Genomic DNA, 23,324 nt, shown 5'->3' with positions numbered 1-23,324 from the left:
ATAGGCTGTACAGAAGGAAAAAAAAAAAGCACTTCACTCTTGGGTTCCAAATTTTTAAGACTATATAAAAGTCCATAGCCTATACCCACTATGAATTTTTAAAACAGATCAATTTTAATTGGAAAAGTATAAAGATGTGGTTTTTAATTTACCAACTATTTTATGTGATGTATACATGTAAATAAACCTTTACAGAACACCTCTGACTAAGTTGAAAGGGTTACTTGTCCTGTTATGCTCTTCTATATTAAAAGCCTGTGATTTAAGGGCTGGCTCATGGCTCACTTGGGAGAGCGTGGTGCTGACAACACCAAGTCAAGGGTTAAGATCCCCTTACCAGTCATCTTTAAAAAAAAAAAAAAGCCTGTGATTTAATGTTCAAATCCCATTGCTTCTAAGTAATATTTTTATATACTACATAATAAGCATCAGTTTTTATTAATTTGCCGTGAAGACAAGTGTTAAATCAGTCAGCAAAGTAGTGTGGCCAAGAGAAAAGAAAGAAGCCTCAGTTTTGATTTTGTCATTGAATTCTTTTATACGGTTTAAGGAAACTAAGGACTCTAAACTAGTATAGGGAAATCAGTTTATTCCAAAAACCAAACAGTTTATTTATCTCAGGTAAACTGCTATAAAATCAGAAAGAGTAAACAAAATTCAAGTAAAAACAAACAAAAAAATACATTCACAGGATACCTTAAAATGAGGTTCTGAACACAGCAATTTTTAACTGGCACTGTGAAACTAAAATCAGGACCTCCAAGACAAGTGGAAAAATATATAGCTCTGTGAAGAGACAGTTATGACCACATACCCGCATACTCAAAAACTAGGCCAACTTTGAGTCGTTCATTTATAATAATTAAATTTATGACGGTCATGAAGATTATTATAGACTCACTCTAAACTATCTTGGATTATTGTTCTATGACATAAACAACTAGGACTTCTAGAATTATTCCAGTCACAATAAGAGCTGAAACTACCTATCTCAGCAAAGTCTTAAGATCGAAGATTCATTTACCTAAGCTAAGAAGTATATCAAATGGCCAATAATGCACAACATACTAAGTACAGGAAAAATAAAAACAAAAAATGGAACTATGGTCCCTATCTTCAAAAACAGATTCAATCTACAGAACACAAGGAACAGATACAATTTATAATAATTAGTAAATGTATATCCAAATTGTAGAGGATTCATTAAAGCAAATGTATTTCACAGGGCCTGGTTTTCCAAAGCCTTGCAGTTTGGGGGCAGGAAATTTTCCCCAGGCAACTGAGTCTCTGTTGTAAGATAAAGAATTGTAACACAGTGAGGATGCTGGTTCAAAGACAGACAGGTTACTGACTGATATGTAAAGTTACTGGGAAGCTGCTGGAGGGAGAAAAAAATGTTTCCTAGATCAAATTTTTGTTGGTAGATCACTTAATTGTCTAATGAAATGTCACGTGACTTGTTTTTACCGAATGTTACCAGGTTCTATTGTTAGACTTGTTAAAACTATGTCTCTTCCTGTAACTTGCTGGTCTGGAGAATAAATGCAGGAAGAGAACCCCAATTCGTGTTTAATTTCCAAAATGGAAGGAATGCCTCACGCTTGAGGGTTCTGGGATATTAACCCCTTTCTGGGGCATCTCACTGCTCACAAGAGATGGGCTTTTTTTTTTTTTTTTTTTTTTGGTCTTTTTTCGTGACCGGCAACGGATCGCAACCCTCGGTGTTGCACCCGCACCTCGCTCAGCCAGTGAGCGGCCGCCGGTCTGTATGTGGGATCCGAACCCTCGGCGGGAGCGCCGCCACGCTCCCAAGCGGCGCACTGTAGCAGTGCGCCACCAGGCCGGCCCGAAGAGATGGGCTTTGAGTAATCTTTGGTGGCTTCATCACCCAAGGGAAAAGGGGTGACAAATCTGTGGGAGGCAAAGCAACACAAATGATAAGACAACTCAAAATAAGGGAACTTTGGAATAGAGTAAGGTTGATCAAGAGGTTTTTCCAGTACATAAATATAAAGTTCTGAACCATACTCTCAAGAAACTAATGGATACTGACCATCAGGAAAGAAGCAAGAAAGCATTCCAGAAAAGGAAAAGCATAAGCAAAAGCAACGATGTGAAGAAAAAAAGCAATTTCTGCCTAGGGTAATGCTATATTAGCATCCATTTCAGAGGGAAAAAAAAGAGACTAAAGAAGAATTTCTTCAGACAGAAACTACACAGTCCTAAAACTATAGATAGAAATTTCCACAATGAACATCTATGATAAAGATAGCAGAATTTTCACCAAAAATAACAAATGTCAGAAGGCAATGAGGTATGAACAAAATGATGAGGGAATAAAAAGTGACCTGCCACATAAGAATGAGGGTATCTTCAAGGGCCAGCCCATGGCTCACTTGGGAGAGTGTGATGCTGATAACAAGGCCATGGGTTCGGATCCCTATATAGGGATGGCTGGTTAGCTCACTTGGGAGAGCACGGTGTTGACAACACCAAATCAAGGGTTAAGATCCCCTTACCAGTCATCTTTTAAGAAGAAGAAAAAAAAAAAAACAGAATGAGGTTATCTTCAGACATTAGAAAGCCTAAGACAGTTTATCTACAGACACTTTAAAAGAACTACAAAAGGATGTCATCAGGTTAAAAAGCAAATTAAACACAGAATAAAGTAAAAAGCTATATAACATGAAGTTAGAGAACAAGAAAAATCAGAAAACCTGTAGGGAAGGAAAACTCAAGACAGAAAAATCATAATGTATACTACTAAGTCATAGTAATTTTACTATAATTAAAAAAATAACTAAAAATACAATATACAAGAGTACTTTAAAAAGTTGATGGATTGGGGCCGGCCCGGTGGCGCACTGCTACAGCGCACCGCTTGGGAGTGTGATCGCGCTCCCGCCGAGGGTTCGGATCCCACATACAGACTGGTTCCCACTCACTGGCTGAGCGAGGTGCGGGAGCAACACCGAGGGTTGCGATCCCGTTGCCGGTCCCGGTCCGGTACAGGCGTGACACTGAGGGTTGCGATCCGTTGCCGGACACGGAAAAAGACAAAAAGGAAAAAAAAAAAAAAGTTCATGGATTGGTTAAAGCGTAGTGCTGATAACACCAAAGTCCAGGGTTTAATCCCTGTACCTACTAGCCACCAAAAAAGGTGGAAAAATTGAATTAAAATATAGTACACATCTTTCTATGAACTTTTTGAAGACCCACATGTGTGTGTCACTTAATGAAGGGAACAGTTCTGGGAAATGTATTATTAGGTAATTTGTCATTAAGCAAACATCATATAGTTTATTTATACAAACCTAGATGGTATAGCCTACTAAACACCTCGGCTATATGGTATAGCCATTATAATCTTATATGGTCTGTCCTTGACCAAAATGTCCTTATGTGGGGCATGACGATATATTGGGAAATAAAGGGCAATGGTAGAGTAAGAGAATTTTCAGTCTTCTTCCACCAATGAGAAGTTAGTAAGTATCAAAAACTGATAAATCAGGAATAGCAATATAAGAATAATATTTGAAAATACAGTGAAACATACTGGCCAGCCAAAAAAAAAAAAAAAAAAAAAGAAAGAGAAAATATGCCCTTCGGTATTTTAAAACCAACTTTACTGAGGTATAATCTACAAATAATAAACTGCATCCATTTAAAGTATACCATTTAGGGGCTGGCTGTTTAGTGCCATACCAGCCAGCCGCCAAACATAAAAAAAATTATAATAATAAAGTATACAATTTAATGAGTTTGTGAAGATGTACATAATTGTGAAATAGACAATAAAATCAAGATATAAAACGTTTCCATCATAGCCTAAGGTTTCCTGGCGTCCATGTGCACTCTATCCCTCTCACCACCCCCAGCCCTAGGCAGACATTAATCTGCTTTCTGACACTACAGGAGTCATCTGATTTAGTATTTTCTGTTGATCTAATTTCTGTTGATGAATCTTTCTTTTGACATCCCCAACCTACTGTTGAGGCTATCTAATAAAGTTTTTAATTTCAGTAACTATACTTTTTAACTCTAGAATATCCATTATTTTTATCATTTGTTAACTGATGCCATATTTTATTTTAATTCTTTGAACTTATTTATAATAGCTACTTTGAAGTCTTTGCTAAATCCAACATCTGGGCCCACTCACAGTTTCTACAGACTGGTTTTTTTCTTGAATAAGGGTCATACTTTCCTATTTTTTTGCATGTCTAATAATTTTGACTTGAAAATTGGACACTATAGATAACATATTATAGTAATAAGTAGATTCTGGTATGATGACTTCCTAAGGAAGGTGAAGTAACTCATCCAAGTGAAACATCCCAGAATGTTCCAGAAGGGAGTAACACTAATAAACTAGGCCTGAGTGAGCCAGCTCATTCCCTAGGGTTCACTGCTTATCAAATACTAGTGCTGTATACATTAACTCTCAAGTCAATATGTCCCTCCAACTATAAAACAGAATTAATTAATAGGACATTACCAGGGATTTGAAATAAGTCTGATTCTTTAAAATGGGTCCCAGGAAGAGGAAGATGACTTTTAAAAAGTTTTTTTTAATTTTTGGCATGGCAGAGAAATACAGTGGGATCTAGCATGTGTATAGAAATAGAAGAGAATCAAGATAACAAGCGATACCAGCTCTTCAGAGCTAGAGAACTTTTACTATTTACCCTGGTAGGATTACATCTCAATATGTATTTTGGAAACAACTATTTATATGTGATGCATTCTTACATTTGTTTTTATCAAAAATTTCCTTAAGAAAATGTCAGCCCTACACAGACATGCTAAGACAAACAGGCGAAGTACTTACATCTATACTTGAAATGGCATTTTAAATCAGACATAGGAAGGAATGGGAAGAGGAACAGCCACTGACTCTGTACTAGAAGACCAAACCAAAGTGAGAACTCCTTAAGGAAGAGGTGAAGACAGAAGGGAAAGAGCTGATGACCAACTGTTTCTTCTGTCCATAGAAATCCATTTACTCTACCTCTTCTCTATTAAAACCTTAATAGGGGCCGGCCCGTGGCTCACTCGGGAGAGTGCAGTGCTGATAACACCAAGGCCACGGGTTCGGATCCTATATAGTGATGGCCGGTTGGCTCACTGGCTGAGCGTGGTGCTGACAACACCAAGTCAAGGGTTAAGATCCCCTTACCGGCCATCTTTTTAAAAAAAAAAAAAAAACCTTAATAAATAAAGAAGGCAGTTGTCTTATAGCCTAACCTAAGGTTTTTCTGCAACAATTTGAACAAAGTAATGTTTACTTTAATAAAATTTAAGCCATAGACATGAAACTATTGCTGAAAAAGTCACCAATAAAACCAGGTGAGATGGGCTGGCTGGTTAGCTCAGTTAATTAGAGTGTGGTATTATAACACCAAGGTCAAGGGTTCAGATCCCCATATTGGCCAGCTGCCAAAAAACCCCAAAAAAACAACAAAAAAAAACTAGCTGAGTTGTCAGAGAACCTACGAAATGAAGATTCCTTCACCCAAACAAAACAAAACAAAAAAGCATTTAATCTTCTGCAGAGGTTGATCCCCAAATTTCACGGAAAACAGGTTTAATCCACAGTAAATAACAATATTCTAATATTTCTCCTCACTACGTGAAGCTCCAAATTTTTTCTAACAGGTACTACAATAAAAAATTCACATGTAGTATATATGAAAATTGATATACAATGAAAATTTATATATAACAAAAGAAAATTTAAAATTTGTCTTTTTTTTTTTTTTTTTTGTCTTTTTCCATGTCCGGCAACGGATCACAACCCTCAGTGTCGCCCCCGTACCGGACCGGGACCGGCAACGGGATCGCAACCCTCGGTGTTGCTCCCGCGCCTCGCTCAGCCAGTGAGCGGGAACCGGTCTGTATGTGGGATCCGAACCCTCGGCGGGAGCGCCACCGCGCTTCCCAAGCAGCGCACTATCGCTGTGCGCCACCGGGCCGGCCCCAAAATTTGTCTTAAAAAACACTATTTCATGAAAAAATTGGTATGACTATAAAAAAACAGAAGCTTAAAATACAATAGAAAGAAAAGAATATTTTCATAACTTCAGAGAATGTTCCCTCATATTTTATAATCTCAAAAATTAGAGATTAGGGCTGGCCAGTTAGCTCAGCTGGTTAGAGCTCGGTGTAAAAACACCAAGGTCAAGGATTCGGATCTCCATACCAGCCAGCTTCCCCCGCCCCACAAAAAAAGTAAAAAAATAGAAAACTTAGAGGTTACAAAATGTGCAAATAAAGCATATTTAGAATGGCTATATCTTATTTGTTACATGTTTGTATACTATGAATGATAGGAATACTGTATTTTCAATATAGCCCTGTGAAAAACAATTAAATCTACCATTATGAAATAAAATCAACATCACCAGGTTAAGCAAGACTCTACTTTGTGTACAAGCTTTATTATTTTACATGTTAGTTAACCTAAACCCACCTGACTGAAGATGTCCGTTGCGGCATGTCAAGTTAGTACTGTCATTATAGACGTCCATTTGTGACTTGGAAAATTGCAAAACTGGTTGCAGCTTCTCTATGCACCAGATAGGGTGTAAAAAAAAAGAACAAAATAAACAGAAAGAAAAAAATATAAAGAACAAATAAAATGTGCATGTGAAATGAAAAATTATTCAAGGTGTTACAAAGTTGTTACATGATGAAGAGTTTTTGCATTTATATAAAATTCTCTTTAAAAATATAATTAGTAAAAACTCAGACATAAACATAGCAACAAAAACTAACAAGTGAATGTCTAAGTTCAAAATATGCCTTACTCAGGTTTGGTAATTGAGGCAGTTATATATTACTATTATCACCAGCATATATTCACTGACTATGTAATATGTCCAAATCACTGTTAGGAGACTTCCATGGAGATAAAAAAAAAAAAATGAATATGGTCTCTATTGTCCAGATATTTATTAAATATAATTAGCAACTTACAATACAACTATACTTAAAAAAAAAAAAAGAAGAAAAAGACTGCACAGTACAAAAGAAAGAGACCACTGAAAAGCTTTACAGAGGAATTGGGCTATGAGCTGGCCAGGGTTTGAAAAGATAAAAAGAAAGGACATTTCAGGAAAGGAGAACAAGCATTTAAAATGGCACAGAGAGAAACTATAAGGAATGTCAGGAAATGTTATATTCAGCTACATTAACTAACATACATCAGGCAAAAAATAAATGCAATAAAGCAGAATGGAATAAGCGTACTGCAGAACTATGTGTACAGTACCCTACCATTTGTTTAAACACACACATATGCAGTTATATACATGAAGATTACCTCTAAAAAGGACCCACAAAAACATAATAGCAGCTGTCTCCAGGGAGGGGAAATAAGTGGCTGGGGCATAGTATAGGACGGATGCTTTCTAAACTCAAATTTTTAATAAAATTTAGTGGCATGTGCCTATATTACATTTTTTAAAATAATTAAAAATTCAAAAGGATTATTTCAACCCTACCCCCACTTTAAATAACAACAACAAACAACTCTCCCAAGATCTAGGTCTCGAAGTCCTGCACCTGACGATGAAGAGGGCAGCCGTTTGATCTTCCTTGTCAATCCTCATCACTGCTGCATTCTCTTCCCCCATTCAAGCAGTCAATTTATATGCTAGTTGATATACACCCTGCTCCACCACTTACTAGTGACATAACCTTGACTTAGCCTCAGTTTTCCAAAGGTCTCAAGGATTAAACAATGGATATAAAGTATGTACTCTATGCCTCAGCCATAATAGGGGCTCAATTTTTACCATATTTATTTTGCTGAAATAGTCCGAGTCATATCTGACTTTTGTTGTCTGTACCGGTAAGTCAGTGAATACATGTAAAAACACAGCACATAAGCAGCAGAAAACTATAACTAGGAGAATATGGGGTCAGGAAAGATTACATTTGGTTTGCTATCTTTTACTTTTGTATCTTTTTTGTATTTTTAAAAGAGAGATGTAGGGACCAGCCCATGGCTCACTCGGGAGAGTGTGGTGCTGATAACACCAAGGCCAAAGGTTTGGATCCCATACAGGGATGGCCGCTTAGCTCACTGGGTGAGCGTGGTGCTGACAACACCAAGTCAAGGGTTAAGATCCCCTTACCGGTCATCTTTAAAAAATACAAAAACAAACAAAAAAAAAAACACAGCACATATACTAACTCTCTTAAAATTTTCATTTCCAAGGTCACACAAGTAGGTGCCATGCTTCGTTTACAGTATAACCACATATGCCTTTGGGGCAGGTTAAATAGCAGCTATCTTTTCTGTACAAAGCACAAAGTACCGCACAGCTTTTGTATCCTTATATCCTAGGACGGGCTGATACAATATACCTTGAAGTTTTTTTATTTTGTTTTATTTTTTGGTTAGCTAACAGGCAGGTCACCTAATTTTTCTCAAAGATAAAATCACAAATTAGAAAAAACACTGATCTGTACAGGTCTTCTTTATCAACTAATACTTTCTTCAATGAAATGTAACAAAAAGTTCACAGAAACATTCATTATATAACAAAATTAAAGAGAAATTAATTCCTTAGTTTTGATAACTAATAATTAGGAATAAAAAACTACAGAACTTAGGCCGGCCTGTGGCTCACTCGGGAGAGTATGGTGCTGATAACACCAAGGCCATGGGTTCAGATCCAATATAGGGGTGGCCGGTTAGCTCACTTGGGAGAGCGTGGTGCTGACAACACCAAGTCAAGGGTTAGGATCTCCTTACCGGTCATCTTTATTAAAAAACAAAAAACAACTACAGATCTTGTTTTTAGGTATGTTGAATTTAGACTTATACATGTAGAAGCACACACACATAACTATAGCAGAAAACTGCTACTATGACCCTGCTCCAATTCATTTTTGTTAAAGAAAGTAAACTTAGACTAATGCTTCCTTTTAAAATGACTAAGGTTGGCTGGCCAGTTAGCTCAGCTGGTTAGAGCACAGTGTTGTAACACCAAAGTCAAGAAAAGTAGATTAATCAATGACTTAGATTAAAACAGACATAGGAAGGAACGGGAAGAATAGCCACTGACTCTGTACTAGAAGACCAAACCAAAGAAAAGTGACCTTAAAAAAAAAAAAAAGGAAAAATAAAATAAAAACCAAAATAACAGTGACCTTGCTTCTTGACATCCAACCCCCATACAATCATCTGAGTGATCTACTTAAAAAGAAAATTTTACCATATAACTCTTCTACTTAAAACCCTTTAGTGGCTTCTCATTGCTCATAGAGTTCAAGCTTCTACATATGATAAACCAGGCCACCCATGATCTGCCTATCTCTCTCATGCCTGAGCAATCCCAACTTCATGTCTCTACCCTGCCCTACTCACCATGCTGTTTGTTACCCTTGAGTCTTTGTTCATGCTGTCATTTCCTCCCAAGATGTCTTTTCTCACATTCTTTAGTACCTTTTGCTTATCTTCTTAAATCTGCACGTTAGGTTTCACTTCCAGGAAGCTTTCTCAGACATCTATTTTCCCACTCCTACAAAATATTTGTATATCTCTATCCTGCAGTGATAATGATGATCTTTTAATGTATCTGCCATTCCCACTACATTATGAGTTCTATAAACTCAGGAACATTTTGTCCAATCTATCAGTAAATCTGTTTGTTCAACCTTCAAATATAACCATAACTCAACCACTTGTTTCCAGTTCTCCTGATAGCACCCTGGCCCAAGCCTCCACCATTTTTCTCCTAGATTACTCCAACAGGGTCCTAATTGCTCTCCTTTGGTTCTACCCTTAGATTCTATATACAACATAGCAATCAGTGATCCTTCCAAAATTTAAGTGAGATTATGTCATTCCTTTCCTAAAAATGCTTATAATTGCTCTCCATTTCATAGGTGGTAAAAGCTCAAGTCCTCATGGTGGACTATAAGGCCTTGTGTGTTGTGATAATCCCTTCCCCCCTAATGAGTTCTCTGACCTCATCACTACTACACTCTCCTTACTGGGAACAATGGTCTCTTCGCTGCTTCACAAACATACCAGGTACATTATCTTAAGGCTTTGTACCAGCTCTTACTTCTCTCTGGACCATTCCTCTCTCAGGTATCTTCATGGGTAACTCATGTCAACTAATCAAAGAGAGATACCCTGACCATTCTGTTTAAAACTAAAAACCCAAACCACCTCCCAACCGATCCTAATCTATGTTTTACTTTTGTTTTTCTGTATATTTATCAACTTCTAATATAATGTATAATTTGTTTTTTATATTTATTTGTCTACTACCTGTCTTCTCCTCGCTGGAATACAAACTCTATGGAGGAGGGATCCTTGTCTATATTCTAAGTGCCTACAAGTGTGCCTAGCACATGGTAGCCACCAAATAAATATTTGTTAAGTTAATAAATAAATGTATTATATCCCTTGGCACTATACCTGGTACTAAGTAGGCATTTAATAAATGGATCTCAAATGAAGTTAAGTTTAAAAAAAGAAGTATAACTGCCAGGTATATCAAGATGCTGACACCAAAACTATCTTTATCTACAGCAGGTTTAACAACTTTGCTCTAAGGTTCACAATCACTAAACTAAAGGTAAATAAAATATATGAACTCTTCCATTTTTATCAGAGAAGTTGCATCTTCTCAAACCATCCTGTACGGAGAACTCAAGGCTCATTCTCCCCATTCTCCATCCTAATTAGATAGCTATTTGGCATCACACCTCTGAAAAGCTCTGATTTTTAACCAGCACATAATACAGAAATATTATGCATTACAAATTATGTATTATATTATTTACTACACATCTGCGCACTGATCTTTTCTACTGTCTTTGGTATATCCACTCCCAATCCTTCTGAGTTCCTGGAAGAGAGGAATATGTTGATGTCTCCTTTCCCATCCACCCCTCCCTGCTTTTAAAGTAATATCTTTCAGCCAGTTAGCTCAGCTGGTTAGATAGAGCGCGGTGTTGTTAACACTGAGGTGCAGGGCTCCGTCCCTGTACCGGCCAGCTGCCAAAACAAAAATAAATAAAGTAACATCTTTCATAAATGGGCAACCAATTTAAAACACCCAAAATGTCAACTCTTTTAATGCCTAGCTTCATGTTGTATTACATATTCTCTTCTTGTCCTCTCCTCTAATAATGCAAATAAATTACAAAGTTGTACTCAAAAACAAGTCTATCATTGACGAGATCCTTCCAATATTTTATCATATCACAACTTCAAATAAAAGATAAAAACCAACTCTTATTCGGTTTGAAATGTTACAAAATGTTCCATAATCAAACTTATTCTACATCATAAATGATACTTTACACATGCACTGAAAGGCTTTATAGCTAAAACACATGGAAAGTACCAATTAGAACAATTACTTATTACAACAACTTTTGATACAATATTTAATTATATTTGACATATCAATAACCTTCACTTAGGAAGGAAGAAGGCAAACCCCTTCAGCCACTGAAGCTAGGGAACACTGCTTTGTTAGCTATCCGAAAGTAATAAGGGTTGCTTTTTTAACGATGAGGTAAAAAACCTACAAACACAATAATCATAGGAGACTAAATGAATGAATAAAATATATAGGTATGTGTGTATGAATATATTTTTCTACCCAGGCAGAGGAGGTGATTAAAGACAGGTAAGGAGAGGAATTAAAACTAACATTTTTAAAGTACGTATTATGGGTTAGGTTCCTTCAGTAATTTAACAGTCACAAATACGGGATAAATATCTACTAATCTCATTTTAAAAATGTGATTAAAGAAAAAAAAGGCTCAGACATGTAAATAACTTGCCCCAAATCACAGAGCTACAAATAAATAAGGTCTGCCTGCTTACCAAATCTCTACTATTTCTATCACATCAGGTATGGAAGAACCACTCACGTATGGTGGGTTTTTGTTTCACTTTGTTTTAGGGGTAGATTTACTTTAAGAATATATTTTTAGGGTGGGCCAATTAGCTCAGTTGGTTAGAGCATGGTGTTATAACACCAAGGTCAACAGTTCAGATCCCCATATGGGCCAGTCTCCAAAAAGAGGAAAAAAAAATATATACATATACACACACACACACGCACACACATATATATATTTAAAACCTATACCATCAAATAAAGGATGAGGAAAAGTTTCTATTCCAGCTGATGAATGCTGAAAGAATGATAGAAATAAAGTGTCACTAGGCATTCATCATAGTTAACTGTTGCTAACTAAGCATGAAGATGGAAAAACTACTGATGAACACACACACAACCACCTATGAAGTAGTCCTGTCATTAAAAAAGTTGATAAAAATCAACTTTCAATCTGACCAAGGCTCTATAACCAACTATCAATTTACAGGAAGGACAGAAGAACATGTTAAAAGATACCACAGAGCTGCAAGCAGCAAAAGTCAGACTGTAGGAAATATTATGTTACAAAAACGTGGTTTCATCAACAAATAAATCGCAAGGAAAAAAAACACAGATGGACGTATACATTAAAAGAGGCATAATATACAGATCTTTTTGAGATCCCAATTCAAACAATTAAATTATTAAAAAGAAGTAAAAGCTATTAAATTATGAGAAAATTAGAAATTTGAACTCTGGCCTTCTTTTGTTAATATTAAATGAAATTATTATTTTTTAAGTGTGATAATGTTATCTTGGTGATTTAATTTTAGAGTCCTTATCTTTTAGCAATACAATATGAAAAACTTATAAGTGAAATAAAAAGATGTCAAGAATTTGTATCAAAATAATATAAAGGGGGGAGAGTGAGTAGAGATATAAAGTTGAGTTGGCAAACTTTTTCTATAAAAGGCCAGATGATAAATATTTTAGGTTTTGAGGGCTGTGTTGTCTGTTTCACTATTGAACTTTGCCATTGTAGCATGAAAGCCACAGCCACAACAAAAGAGAATGAAAGTGGCTGTATGCCAATAAAACTTTATTTATAATAATAGGCAGTGAGCTAGGTTTCGCACATGGGCTGCAGTTTGCCAGCCCTTGGTAAAAATAAATCAAAACTGACCATGAAGGCCAGATGTGGCTCACTTGGGAGAGTGTGGTGCTGACAACACCAAGTCAAGGGTTAGGATCCCCTTACCGGTCATCTTTAAAAAAAACAAAACAAAACAAACAACAAACAAACAAAAAAAACTGACCATGAAATGATAATTATCAGAGTTTAGTGATGGATAATTAGGAGTTCATTATACTAACAACACCAAGTCAAGGGTTAGGATCCCCTTACCGGTCATCTTTAAAAAAAACAAAACAAAACAAAAAACAAACAAACAAAAAAAACTGACCATGAAATGATAATTATCAGAGTTTAGTGATGGATAATTAGGAGTTCATTATACTACTGTCTCTTTTACGTTAGAAACTTTGCATGAGTTTTTAAAAAGCCTAGACAACATTTTCAATCACTAATCTATTCCTATCTACAATTAACATTTCATTAAACACACATTTCAAATACATCTCACATCCAATTACACAACATATTAATTGCTACCTAGAAGCTGTAAACGGTCCTTGGCCATAACCAAATTAGTCATCATTTTAGCCTGAAGGCGTCTAGCTCTTTCACACTGTTCACCTGAAAGAAAAAAAAATATTAATTAAGATATCTATGTTTCCGTAATAATATTGTTTCAAGATAAAATATCACTCCAACTACTCTCATGGGGAGTCAAAGTCTTTATTAAAGAAATTAAGAAAATAAACCCATACGGGCTAGCCAAAAAAAGACAGAAATCAAGAAAATATTATTTTCAAATAATACTCATATCTACTAAAAAAAATTAGTTATAGTTACTCATAATGGTTTCAGACCTACTGTGGTATTTCATGGATCTCATTCATATTTCATAGAGCCTAAGACATTTTTTCCCCACATTTCAAAATCTTTGAAATTGGGATGCATTTTACAATCAATGCCTACTTGCTAATGCTATGAGCCAGGCTGCTGATACCATAGTCTGTCACTGCCTTTGGATGTACAAATTTAGTCATAGATAATAATACTGTTGTTATATCAATGTCTAAATAAGACTAAGACAGACTATTCAATAAGATTAAAATTTAAATTGTAAGTGATATTAGAGAGTGTATCATGGTTTAACTGACATTGCTTTTTCTCTTAGTGGTACAATGAAAAGCATTTTCATTCAATAAAACACTGTTGTTCTTATCACTACTTCATTTTTTTCTAACTTTTCTTCCACATAATTGACAAAGAAGAGCAAATATATTTTGTACTGTTGTTCTTATCACCACTTCATTTTTTTCTAACTTTTCTTCCACATAATTGACAAAGAAGAGCAAATATATTTTGCACATAATTCATAAAGTCATGCTCATCAATATCTCAAAGGCCCAACCTTCCATATTTACCTATTCTATTGTTTTCTTTTCTTTTCAGCAGCTGGCCGGTAAGGGAAACCAAACCCTTGACCTTGGTGTTACAAGGTTCTAACCAACTGAGCTAACTGACCAGACTCTGTTTTCTTTTATACAGGAGACCAGTAACTAGAGAAGGAGTTAAAATATAAAGGGGAGAGGAAAATTGCAAGGTATATTTTGGACACATTATAATTATTGGAGATTAGCTAACATAAGTAGTAGAGTCAATCAGCCAGCCAACAAAAACTACTGGATGGATTGATTCTTTTTTTTTTTTTTAAAAGATGACCGGGGGCCGGCCCGGTGGCACACTGCTATAGTGCGCCACTTGGGAAGCGTGGCAGCGCTCCCGCCAAGGGTTCGGATCCCACATACAGACCGGCCGCTCACTGGCTGAGCGAGGGGCGGGAGCAACACCGAGGGTTGCGATCCCGTGGCCGGTCCCGGTCCGGTGCGGGCACGACACTGAGGGTTGCGATCCGTTGCCGGTCACAAAAAAAGACAAAAAAGGAAAAAAAAAAAAAAAAAAAAAAGATGACCGGTAAGGGGATCTTAACCCTTGACTTGTTGCTGTCAGCACCATGCTCAGCCAGTGAGCGAACCGGCCATCCCTATATGGGATCCGAACCCGGGGCCTTGGTGTTATCAGCACCGCACTCTCCCGAGTGAGCCACGGCCGGCCCCCTGGATGGATTGATTCTTAGCCTAAGTACTCTTATTTTTGCATCTGAATTTAGTTTATCTATGATAAACTGAAGTACTCTATGTATTTAATAGTGGTACCTGTATATTATACAATATTCATACCACAATATTTAAGAATTTGACTGCCTGGGTTCAAATCCTAACTCTGTCACTTGATAGCTACAAGACCTCAGTAAGTTACTTGACTTCTCTGTACTTCAGGTAATTCATCTGAAAAGTAAAGAGAACAACAGCAGCTACAGAGTGTGGGGTGGTGGTAAAAAAAAAAAAAAAGAGAGAGATATTAAAAGAGTACATATGAAGTACTTACAATGATGCTTGGGCATACAGTATGTTTGCAATAAATGTTAGTTATAATTAGACTTTAATTTTGAAATTGAGATAATGGGAAAGTAAAAATGAGAAATAACTGCTTTTAAAAAGCCAAGTGTGGGGCCAGCCCGTGGCTCACTTGGGAGAGTGTGGTGCTGATAACATCAAGGCCACAGGTTTGGATCCTATATAGGGATGGCCAGTTAGCTCACTTGGGAGAGTGTGGTACTGACACCACCAAGTCAAGGGTTAAGGTCCCCTTACCGGTCATCTTTTTAAAAACAAAAACAAAAATAAAAAGCCAAGTGTGGATCAAAATAAGACATTTACAGCTCATATTACAATATGCAGTCAAGAAGCACTACACATAAGCATAAAGGGAGTCTGTGGATTAACCACTCCTTCCCTCCTTGACAATGAAGAAAGAACCATGTTTCAAAAACAGGGCTAGAGGCCGGCCCCGTGGCTCACTCAAGAGAGTGCAGCGCTGGTAGCACCGGGCCGCAAGTTCAGACCCTATATAGGGATGGCTGGTGCGCTCACTGGCTGAACGTGGTGCAGACCACACCATGCCAAGGGTTGCGATCCCCTTACTGGTCAAAAAATAAAATAAAAAACAAAACAAAACAAAACAAAAAACAGGGCTAGGCTGGCAGTTGGTTAGAGTGTGGTGCAGATAACACCAAGGTCCAGGCTTAGATCCTTGCCACAAGCCAGATGCCAAAATAAAAAAGAGAGGGAGCTAAAACACGTGACTGATCACCAACAGTGGCTCCAAAGAGCACACAAGTAATGTACTAGTTGCTATGTAACTGCTACATGTAATCAAGTTTGAGCATATCTGGTTATAACTTCATTTTCAGAACAGACAATAAAATATTAACTATAAGTCTACAAATTTTAACAATAACATTTAAAAATATGTTTAAATACCTTTGTTAAGATAAAGAGATCTGAAATTAGGGCAATTGCGTGCATATAATTTAGGATGGCTATAAACCAATCTAAATATGAAAATAATCTTACCTTGTCCTGTAACTATGACAGCTATTCCTTTCTCTAGTTCTTCAATACCTTTCTTATACCATTCCACAGCTTGCTCCTTCTGTCCTACTTTAAAAAGAAATATTTTTTTATGTCATGAGTATGGAGAGTACACTAAATATTTCCCAAAGCATGCTGTTGACAGATGATACATGAAAAATAGGGTTCTGATCAAATAAGTCTAAGAATCATTACTATATGACTTCTTAGTACTTTTAGCATCTTAATGTGTTTATGAATCCCCAAGAGGGAAATATAGCTACAATGTTTCTCAAAATTTTAGGGCTGTGAGTCCGTTTTTGCTTATCATCTTATGGTATTAATGTTTATACCCCCTGAAATGATGTACTGGAGGAAAAATAATTATTTAGGGAATATTATTTTAAATAAATGATTTTTTAAATATATAGTATTGAAAAATATGTGATTTCAATAAGAAAAAACCACTGTTCAATCTAATTATATTCAAATACAATGTAATGTGTTCACTGATGAGTGCCTCTTTCCTAGAGTGAGTTTTTATTTAACAAGTGACTATATCACAAGAACTGGTACATAAGATTACAACTGTAGCATTTAGTAACACTTTCCTATTTTCTTTGAACCAAATGACTGGATTAAAACATTAATTCTTGATCCAAGTTAAGCTTAATAAGGATCTAAAATCGAGCATAATCAAAATGTGTATGGAATACTTCTATAATGAGATAATTACATGTAAATCTCATTGATTTTGAAAATTAATTTCTTAGTCCTTAGAATCTGCAAAGCATTGTAAATGACTAAAACAGAGATACAGTAAAGCAAAGGTGGAAATCACTGATAGAATTGTGTTTTCATTTCTCTCAACTCATATATACTTTGAAACAGAGAAAAATTTTCATGTTATTCTTTAATATTATTTGAAATTTCAAAATTCAATAAAATATCATGACTCTCTTGATAACATAAAAAATATAGAGTATTATTATAAATACCACATACAGCAATTAAGAAATGCTTTACCACAATCTAACAGGCAAGCCCCCCTTCTTCTATTTCTTCATCCCCAAAATAAATCACTACATTCAGTCCCTTACACAGAGCAATTTCTTACTTACCACAATATCATCAGTATTTTACACTGTGCCTGGTCAAGAGTAAATGCTCAATAAGTACTTTGTAACGATACACAAAGAAATCAACAGTGTGTCATAAGTCAACTCTAACTATGTATTTGGATGTTCATCTTCCTGTTTTCAATAAAGAAATTATATGTTTACAAGTATTTTTGTTTTTTTAATTTGAAGAAAGAAAATTAGAGAAAGTAGTATAAATTTTGCATTCTGAGTTGTGAGAATATTGATAACAATGTCCTATTTGCTTAAAAAAACTTAAAACAGTGTGCAACCAAACCTATAATACAAGTTCCTTTTATTTTATTTTTTAAATTTACATTTCTTTTGAAATCTAACTATGTTGCTATATATATGGATCTAGCACATTCATTTTGACTTCTTCATAGTATGCTATATCATCCTATAATTTGTTCTACCATTTTTTTCTATTAAAGGATATTGAGATTGTTTCCAGTTTCTCAATACATCAAAAAATGCCACAATAGGGGCCGGCCCGGTGGCGCACTGCTACAGTGCGCCACTCGGCAAGCGCGGTGGCGCTCCCGCCGAGGGTTCGGATCCCACATACAGACCGGTTCCTGCTCACTGGCTGAGTGAGGTGTGGGAGCAACACCGAGGGTTGCGATCCCGTTGCCGGTCCCGGTCCGGTACGGGCGCGACACTGAGGGTTGCGATCCGTTGCCGGACACGAAAAAAGACAAAAAGGGGGGGAAAAAAAATGCCACAATAAACATTCTTGTACCTGTCCCCTAATGCATATCTGCCAGTTTCTCTAGGGTATACACTTATCAAATAAAATTGGTGAGCAACAGTTCATCACATATTCTCCACTCACCAGAAATCAACAAACTACTTTTTAAGAGTGCTTATACCAATTTACATTCCTAATAAAAGTGCATGAGAGTTCTCGAAGGCAACAACCTTAATCAATATTTGATTCTGTCATTCACATAGTCCATAATTTTTAAAGCAAGTCAGTGGTTTGGATCCCCTTACCAAAACCAAAACAAACAAAAAATAAATAAAATGAATATTGTATATGCAACAAAATTTTCCAAGTGTTTTTAACAAAAAAATCAAAGTGCAAGCAAGATAAAATGTATGTTGACCTATTTTAAAAGAACAAAATGTTTTGAAGAGTTTTGGTACATTGTCTGTAGCAAATGAAATGTCTGATTACAAATAAATTCACGTACTCAATAATTACTCAATTATCTAATATTCTTTGGTAACAGGTGGTTGATTTGTTGCATTATCTTATAAGTTGGGATGATAGTAGAAAATGCATAGATATCTCTTACCTAAAAGTACAGGACTACTGGAGAAGAGATACACATACAGATCAAGGGAATTGAAGAGAAAGCCTAGAGATTGATGCATGCATATATTGTTTATTGATTTTGACAAAAATGACAAGGTAATTCAAGAGAGAGGGAACAGCATTTTCAAAAAATGATGCTGAAACAACTGGACGTTAGTATGCAAACGCCCCCCCCCAAACAAACAACTTCATACCAATGTTCACAGAAGCATTATTCACAACAGATGGAAACAACCCTAACTGCCTCAATGGATAAGCAAAATATAGTATATACATACAATGGAATATTTATTATTCAGCCTTAAAAAGGAATGAAATTCTGATACATACTACAACTTGGATGAATCTTGAAAACATTGTGATAAGTAAAACAAGTCAGACACAAAAAGACAAATATTGTACAATTCCACTTACATGAGGCACCTAGAATAGGCAAATTCATAGAGACAGAAAGTAGAACAGAGGTTACCAGGGATTGGGGGGAGGGTAGACGGTTGGGGGGTGAGTAATGGGACGTTAATGTTTAATGGATACAGAGTTTCTGTTTGGGATGATGAAAAGTTCTAGAGGTTATGATGGTACAACACTGTGAATATACTTAATGCCACTGAATTGTACACTTAAAATGGTTCAAATGGCAAATTTTGTTATGTATATTTTACCACAAAAACAAACACAAATGGCCCTTTACAGGCAGTTTGCTGATCCCTCCTACACAGCAATGAAAACGAAGAAACTACTGCCACATGCAACATCACTTAATCTGACAAGCATAATGTTGAGCAAAAGAAGCCATACACTCAAAGAACACATAAAGCTCAAGATCAGGCAAAATTAATCTGTGGTGTTAGAAGTTAGGATTGTACATACCTTTGCAAAGCACAGGGCAAAGTAGTGAGTGGAGGGGAACATGAGAAAGGCAGGCTTCTAGAGCAATATTCTATTTGTTAACCTGAGTGGGATTATGGTTCTGTGTTCAGTTTGAAAATTCACTAAGAAGTATACTAACTATGCACTTTATGTATATTTTAATAAAAGTGTTCTTAAAAAAACAGATGAGGAAGATCAAATATATTGAAATGGAGAGAGTCCCAAAATACATTAAGTGAAAAAGGTTACAGATCAGTTTGTATGTAACATGATTTTTTTTTCTCTAATGAATAAATGTTTATGTTTATATAAATAAACCAAGTCAGGAAACATTAATAATCATCCCCCTTAGGGTAAGATTACATAGGGTTTTCATTTCTATATTTGCACATTCCTGATTTTTGCTCATTGAAGTTATATAAAGCCCACTACTTTTACTATCTATTTAATCCTTCTTGTTACTGTTACTTAGTTCTTAAGTGTTCTTCCACAAACAATTCCAGAGAACAAATATATCCATTTGCCTACAATAATCTTCTACTAGCAATGTGCAAGTGTCAAAATTAACAGAGTAACAGCTGTCTTTAAAAATCTCACAGTATTGCTGGCCAGTTAACTCAATTGGAGAGCACGGTACTGACAACACCAAGGTCAAGGGTTCAGATCTCCACGCTGGCCAGCTGTCCCCTCAAAAAAACATCTTACAGTAGAGTTTAACAGCACCACAGTTAATCCAAAGGAGCTAACTCCCACACTAATGTGTGCTAATCCCCAGTAAACTACAGGGACCATGAGGCATTAGTTTGGGAACGAATTACTAACAGCCGCCTGCTTAATTCTCTAATAGTTCACTATTACAGAAAGGATGCTTCTACTCTAATTTACAAAAACGTCTTATTTGCTTTCATTTTCAAACTTAAAGGTTTATTTCTCAAGTAAAGCCTTACTTTCCTATTTAATGTGGAAGGCTTTGAACTCCATGTAAAGAAATCATTTCAGTTTGGGACATTTTCTTTGAACCTCAATGATGTCACTTGATTTTCTTGAAAAATCTCTATGGGTGCATTTTAATTTCCTTCTCTGTATTTTCTGTATTTTCCAAATTTTATATCAAGAGCTTGTATTACTTTCATAGATGAGCACAAAATCTTTTGTAATAAAAAGCTAGGAGACTGGGCCGGCCCGTGGCTCACTCGGGAGAGTGCGGTGCTGATAACACCAAGGCCACGGGTTCGGATCCTATATAGGGATGGCCGGTTCGCTCACAGGCTGAGCGTGGTGCTGACAACACCAAGTCAAGGGTTAAGATCCCCTTATCGGTCATCTTTTTAAAAAAAAAAAAAAGCTAGGAGACTAAGTAAGCGGTGAGGTTAGGTGGAAACTTCCATCTGTTTTTTTTGTTTTGTTTTGTTTTTAAATATCTAAGGGTCACAATTAGTGCAAGTATTTTTATATCACTCTTTCGATACTTCTTTTCCAAAATTTATTTGTGCTGCTACTGTGCCCTAAAAAGAGTAAAGGAAACTAGTATAAAGATTTAACAATGTTCTAACATAACCTTTAGAGGCTCTAATCTCAAAAGGACTGTTGAATTAATAATAGTTCCCATGGGCTGGCCAGTTAGTTCACTTGGTGAGAGCATGGTGCTGATTAACACCAGGTTCGAGGGTTCAGATCCCATACCAACCAGTCACTAATAAAAATAATAATAATAATAATGATAGTAAAAAATAGTTCTCATTTACTGAGTGCCTACTATGCGCAAGCACTAAACATTTTATGAACATTATCTCAGCGTAGTAACTAATTTGCTCAAGATCCTGTGTGAGTATAGTCAAGATTCAAATGTCAATGTGGATAAGAAGCACTACAATTCAAAAAGAGTAAAATTAGGCTGTCTCTCTGCTTCCACCAACTTGCAAAGTGAGACCCCTGGGTGACTGTTGCCAACACCAGATGGACTTTGGACTTCCTGGCCTCAGAAACCATTTATTGGGATTCTCCAGGAATATGATCATGTTGCTGTAATGCTGGCTTCATGGACTTCTGGTCAAGATGGCGGAATAGACAGTCCCTAGCGTCACTCTCTCCCACAAATCAACCGATTTACACCTACAAAAACATAACATCAAGTGCATACGGAATAGGGAGATGTCTAGCAGAGGAGGCAGAAGCTCCACGGAGACCACATACCCTGTGGGGCCGCCGTTGCGCAATCCAGCATATAGGCTTCACTTCCGCCACCCAGCTCCATTCCCAGTCTGGCCCAGTGCACATGGAGTGGGGAGACATCCAGCAGGGGAGGCGGAGGCTCCACAGAAACCATACACCCTGTGGGGCTGCCACTGCATGATCCAGCAGATAGGCTTCACCGCCGCCACCTGGCTCCAGTCCCTGCCCAGCCTAGTGCGCACGGAACAGGGTGATATCTGGCAGGGGAGGCGGGAACTCCGTGGGGACCACACCGCTGCCGCGTGATCCAGCAGCCCAGCCCAGTGTATACGGAGCAGAGAGACATCCAGCAGGGGAGGCAGACGCTCTGTAGAGACCACACACCTTGTGGGGGGGCCGCCACCACGTGATCCAGCAGCAGGTAGGCTTCACCGCTGCCACCGGCTCCACCCAATCCCAGCCCAGCACACACAGAGCAGGGAGACATCCGGCAGGGGAAGGGAAAGCTCCACAGAGACCACACGCCCTGCGGTGCCTCCGTGCATCCCAGCAGCCTGGCCCACTGCGTGCGGAACAGGGAAACGTCCAGCAGGGGAGGTGGAAGCTCGGCAGAGACCACACAACCTGCACTACCGCCCCATCACCCAGCAGCCCGGCAGAGTCCAAGCTAACCAGAGAGGTGGCTCCCCAGAGAGGCCCAAGACCCGAGGCAACCACACACACAAGGCACTAGTGGCCAACTGAGCAGTCACTGAGGTAGCCATACCACATTGGCAACCCCAGCAACATCTCAGTCAGACAACAGTGTCAAACCTGTGGACTGTGAAACCCCCTGCCACAATGAATAAACATCAAAGAAAAAATACCAGAAATACGAAAAATCAAGAAAGTACACCACCAAAGGGTAATAACTCTCAAGCTCTAGATCCTGTAGAACAAGAAGCCCTTGAAATGACTGACAAGGAATTTCGAGTGATAATTCTAAGGAAACTGAATGAGATACATGGCTCATTCTGCTAGACAACATGATGAAATGAGGAAAACTATACAGGACCTGAAAGAAGAAATGTACAAGGAAATCAATGCCCTGAAAAAAGATGTAGCAGAACTTGCCGAACTGAAGAATTTATTCAGCGAAATAAAAAACAACGGAGAGTTTAACCAGCAGGCTAGTGGAAGTTGAAGAGAGAAGCTCTGAACTTGAAGATGGGCTGTTTGAAATAACACAGGCAGACAAAAAAAGAAAAAGAAAAAAGAATCAAAGGCATTGAAGAAAATCTGAGAGAGATATCAGACAACCTTAAGCGCTCAAATATCCGAGTCATGGGTATTCCAGAAGGGGAGGAAAAAGGAGATTGC

The 23,324-nt window shown here is 37.2% G+C and overlaps 1 protein-coding gene across 4 annotated transcripts in view; it reads right to left on the bottom strand.

The window, feature by feature from the left end:
• SPAST (spastin) overlaps positions 1 to 23,324 on the bottom strand; it is a 67,475-nt gene that overhangs the window by 34,878 nt on the left and 9,273 nt on the right. Inside the window, exons 2-4 of one of the 4 annotated variants that reach the window (XM_008569140.1) lie at positions 16,467 to 16,553; positions 13,534 to 13,617; positions 6,473 to 6,568 (exon numbers count right to left, since the gene is read on the bottom strand). In XM_008569140.1, the coding sequence (XP_008567362.1) occupies positions 6,473 to 6,568; positions 13,534 to 13,617; positions 16,467 to 16,553 (267 nt within the window). The remainder of the gene's footprint in view (positions 1 to 6,472; positions 6,569 to 13,533; positions 13,618 to 16,466; positions 16,554 to 23,324) is intronic. The other 3 variants (XM_008569141.1, XM_008569142.1, XM_008569143.1) reach the window with 3 other exon arrangements.

This window comes from Galeopterus variegatus, unplaced genomic scaffold (genome assembly GCF_000696425.1).
Source record: "Galeopterus variegatus unplaced genomic scaffold, G_variegatus-3.0.2 Scaffold468, whole genome shotgun sequence".
Classification (NCBI taxonomy): domain Eukaryota; kingdom Metazoa; phylum Chordata; class Mammalia; order Dermoptera; family Cynocephalidae; genus Galeopterus; species Galeopterus variegatus.
The sequence above is the reverse complement of the archived record's forward strand: the minus strand, read 5'-3'. Positions and strand labels throughout refer to the sequence as shown.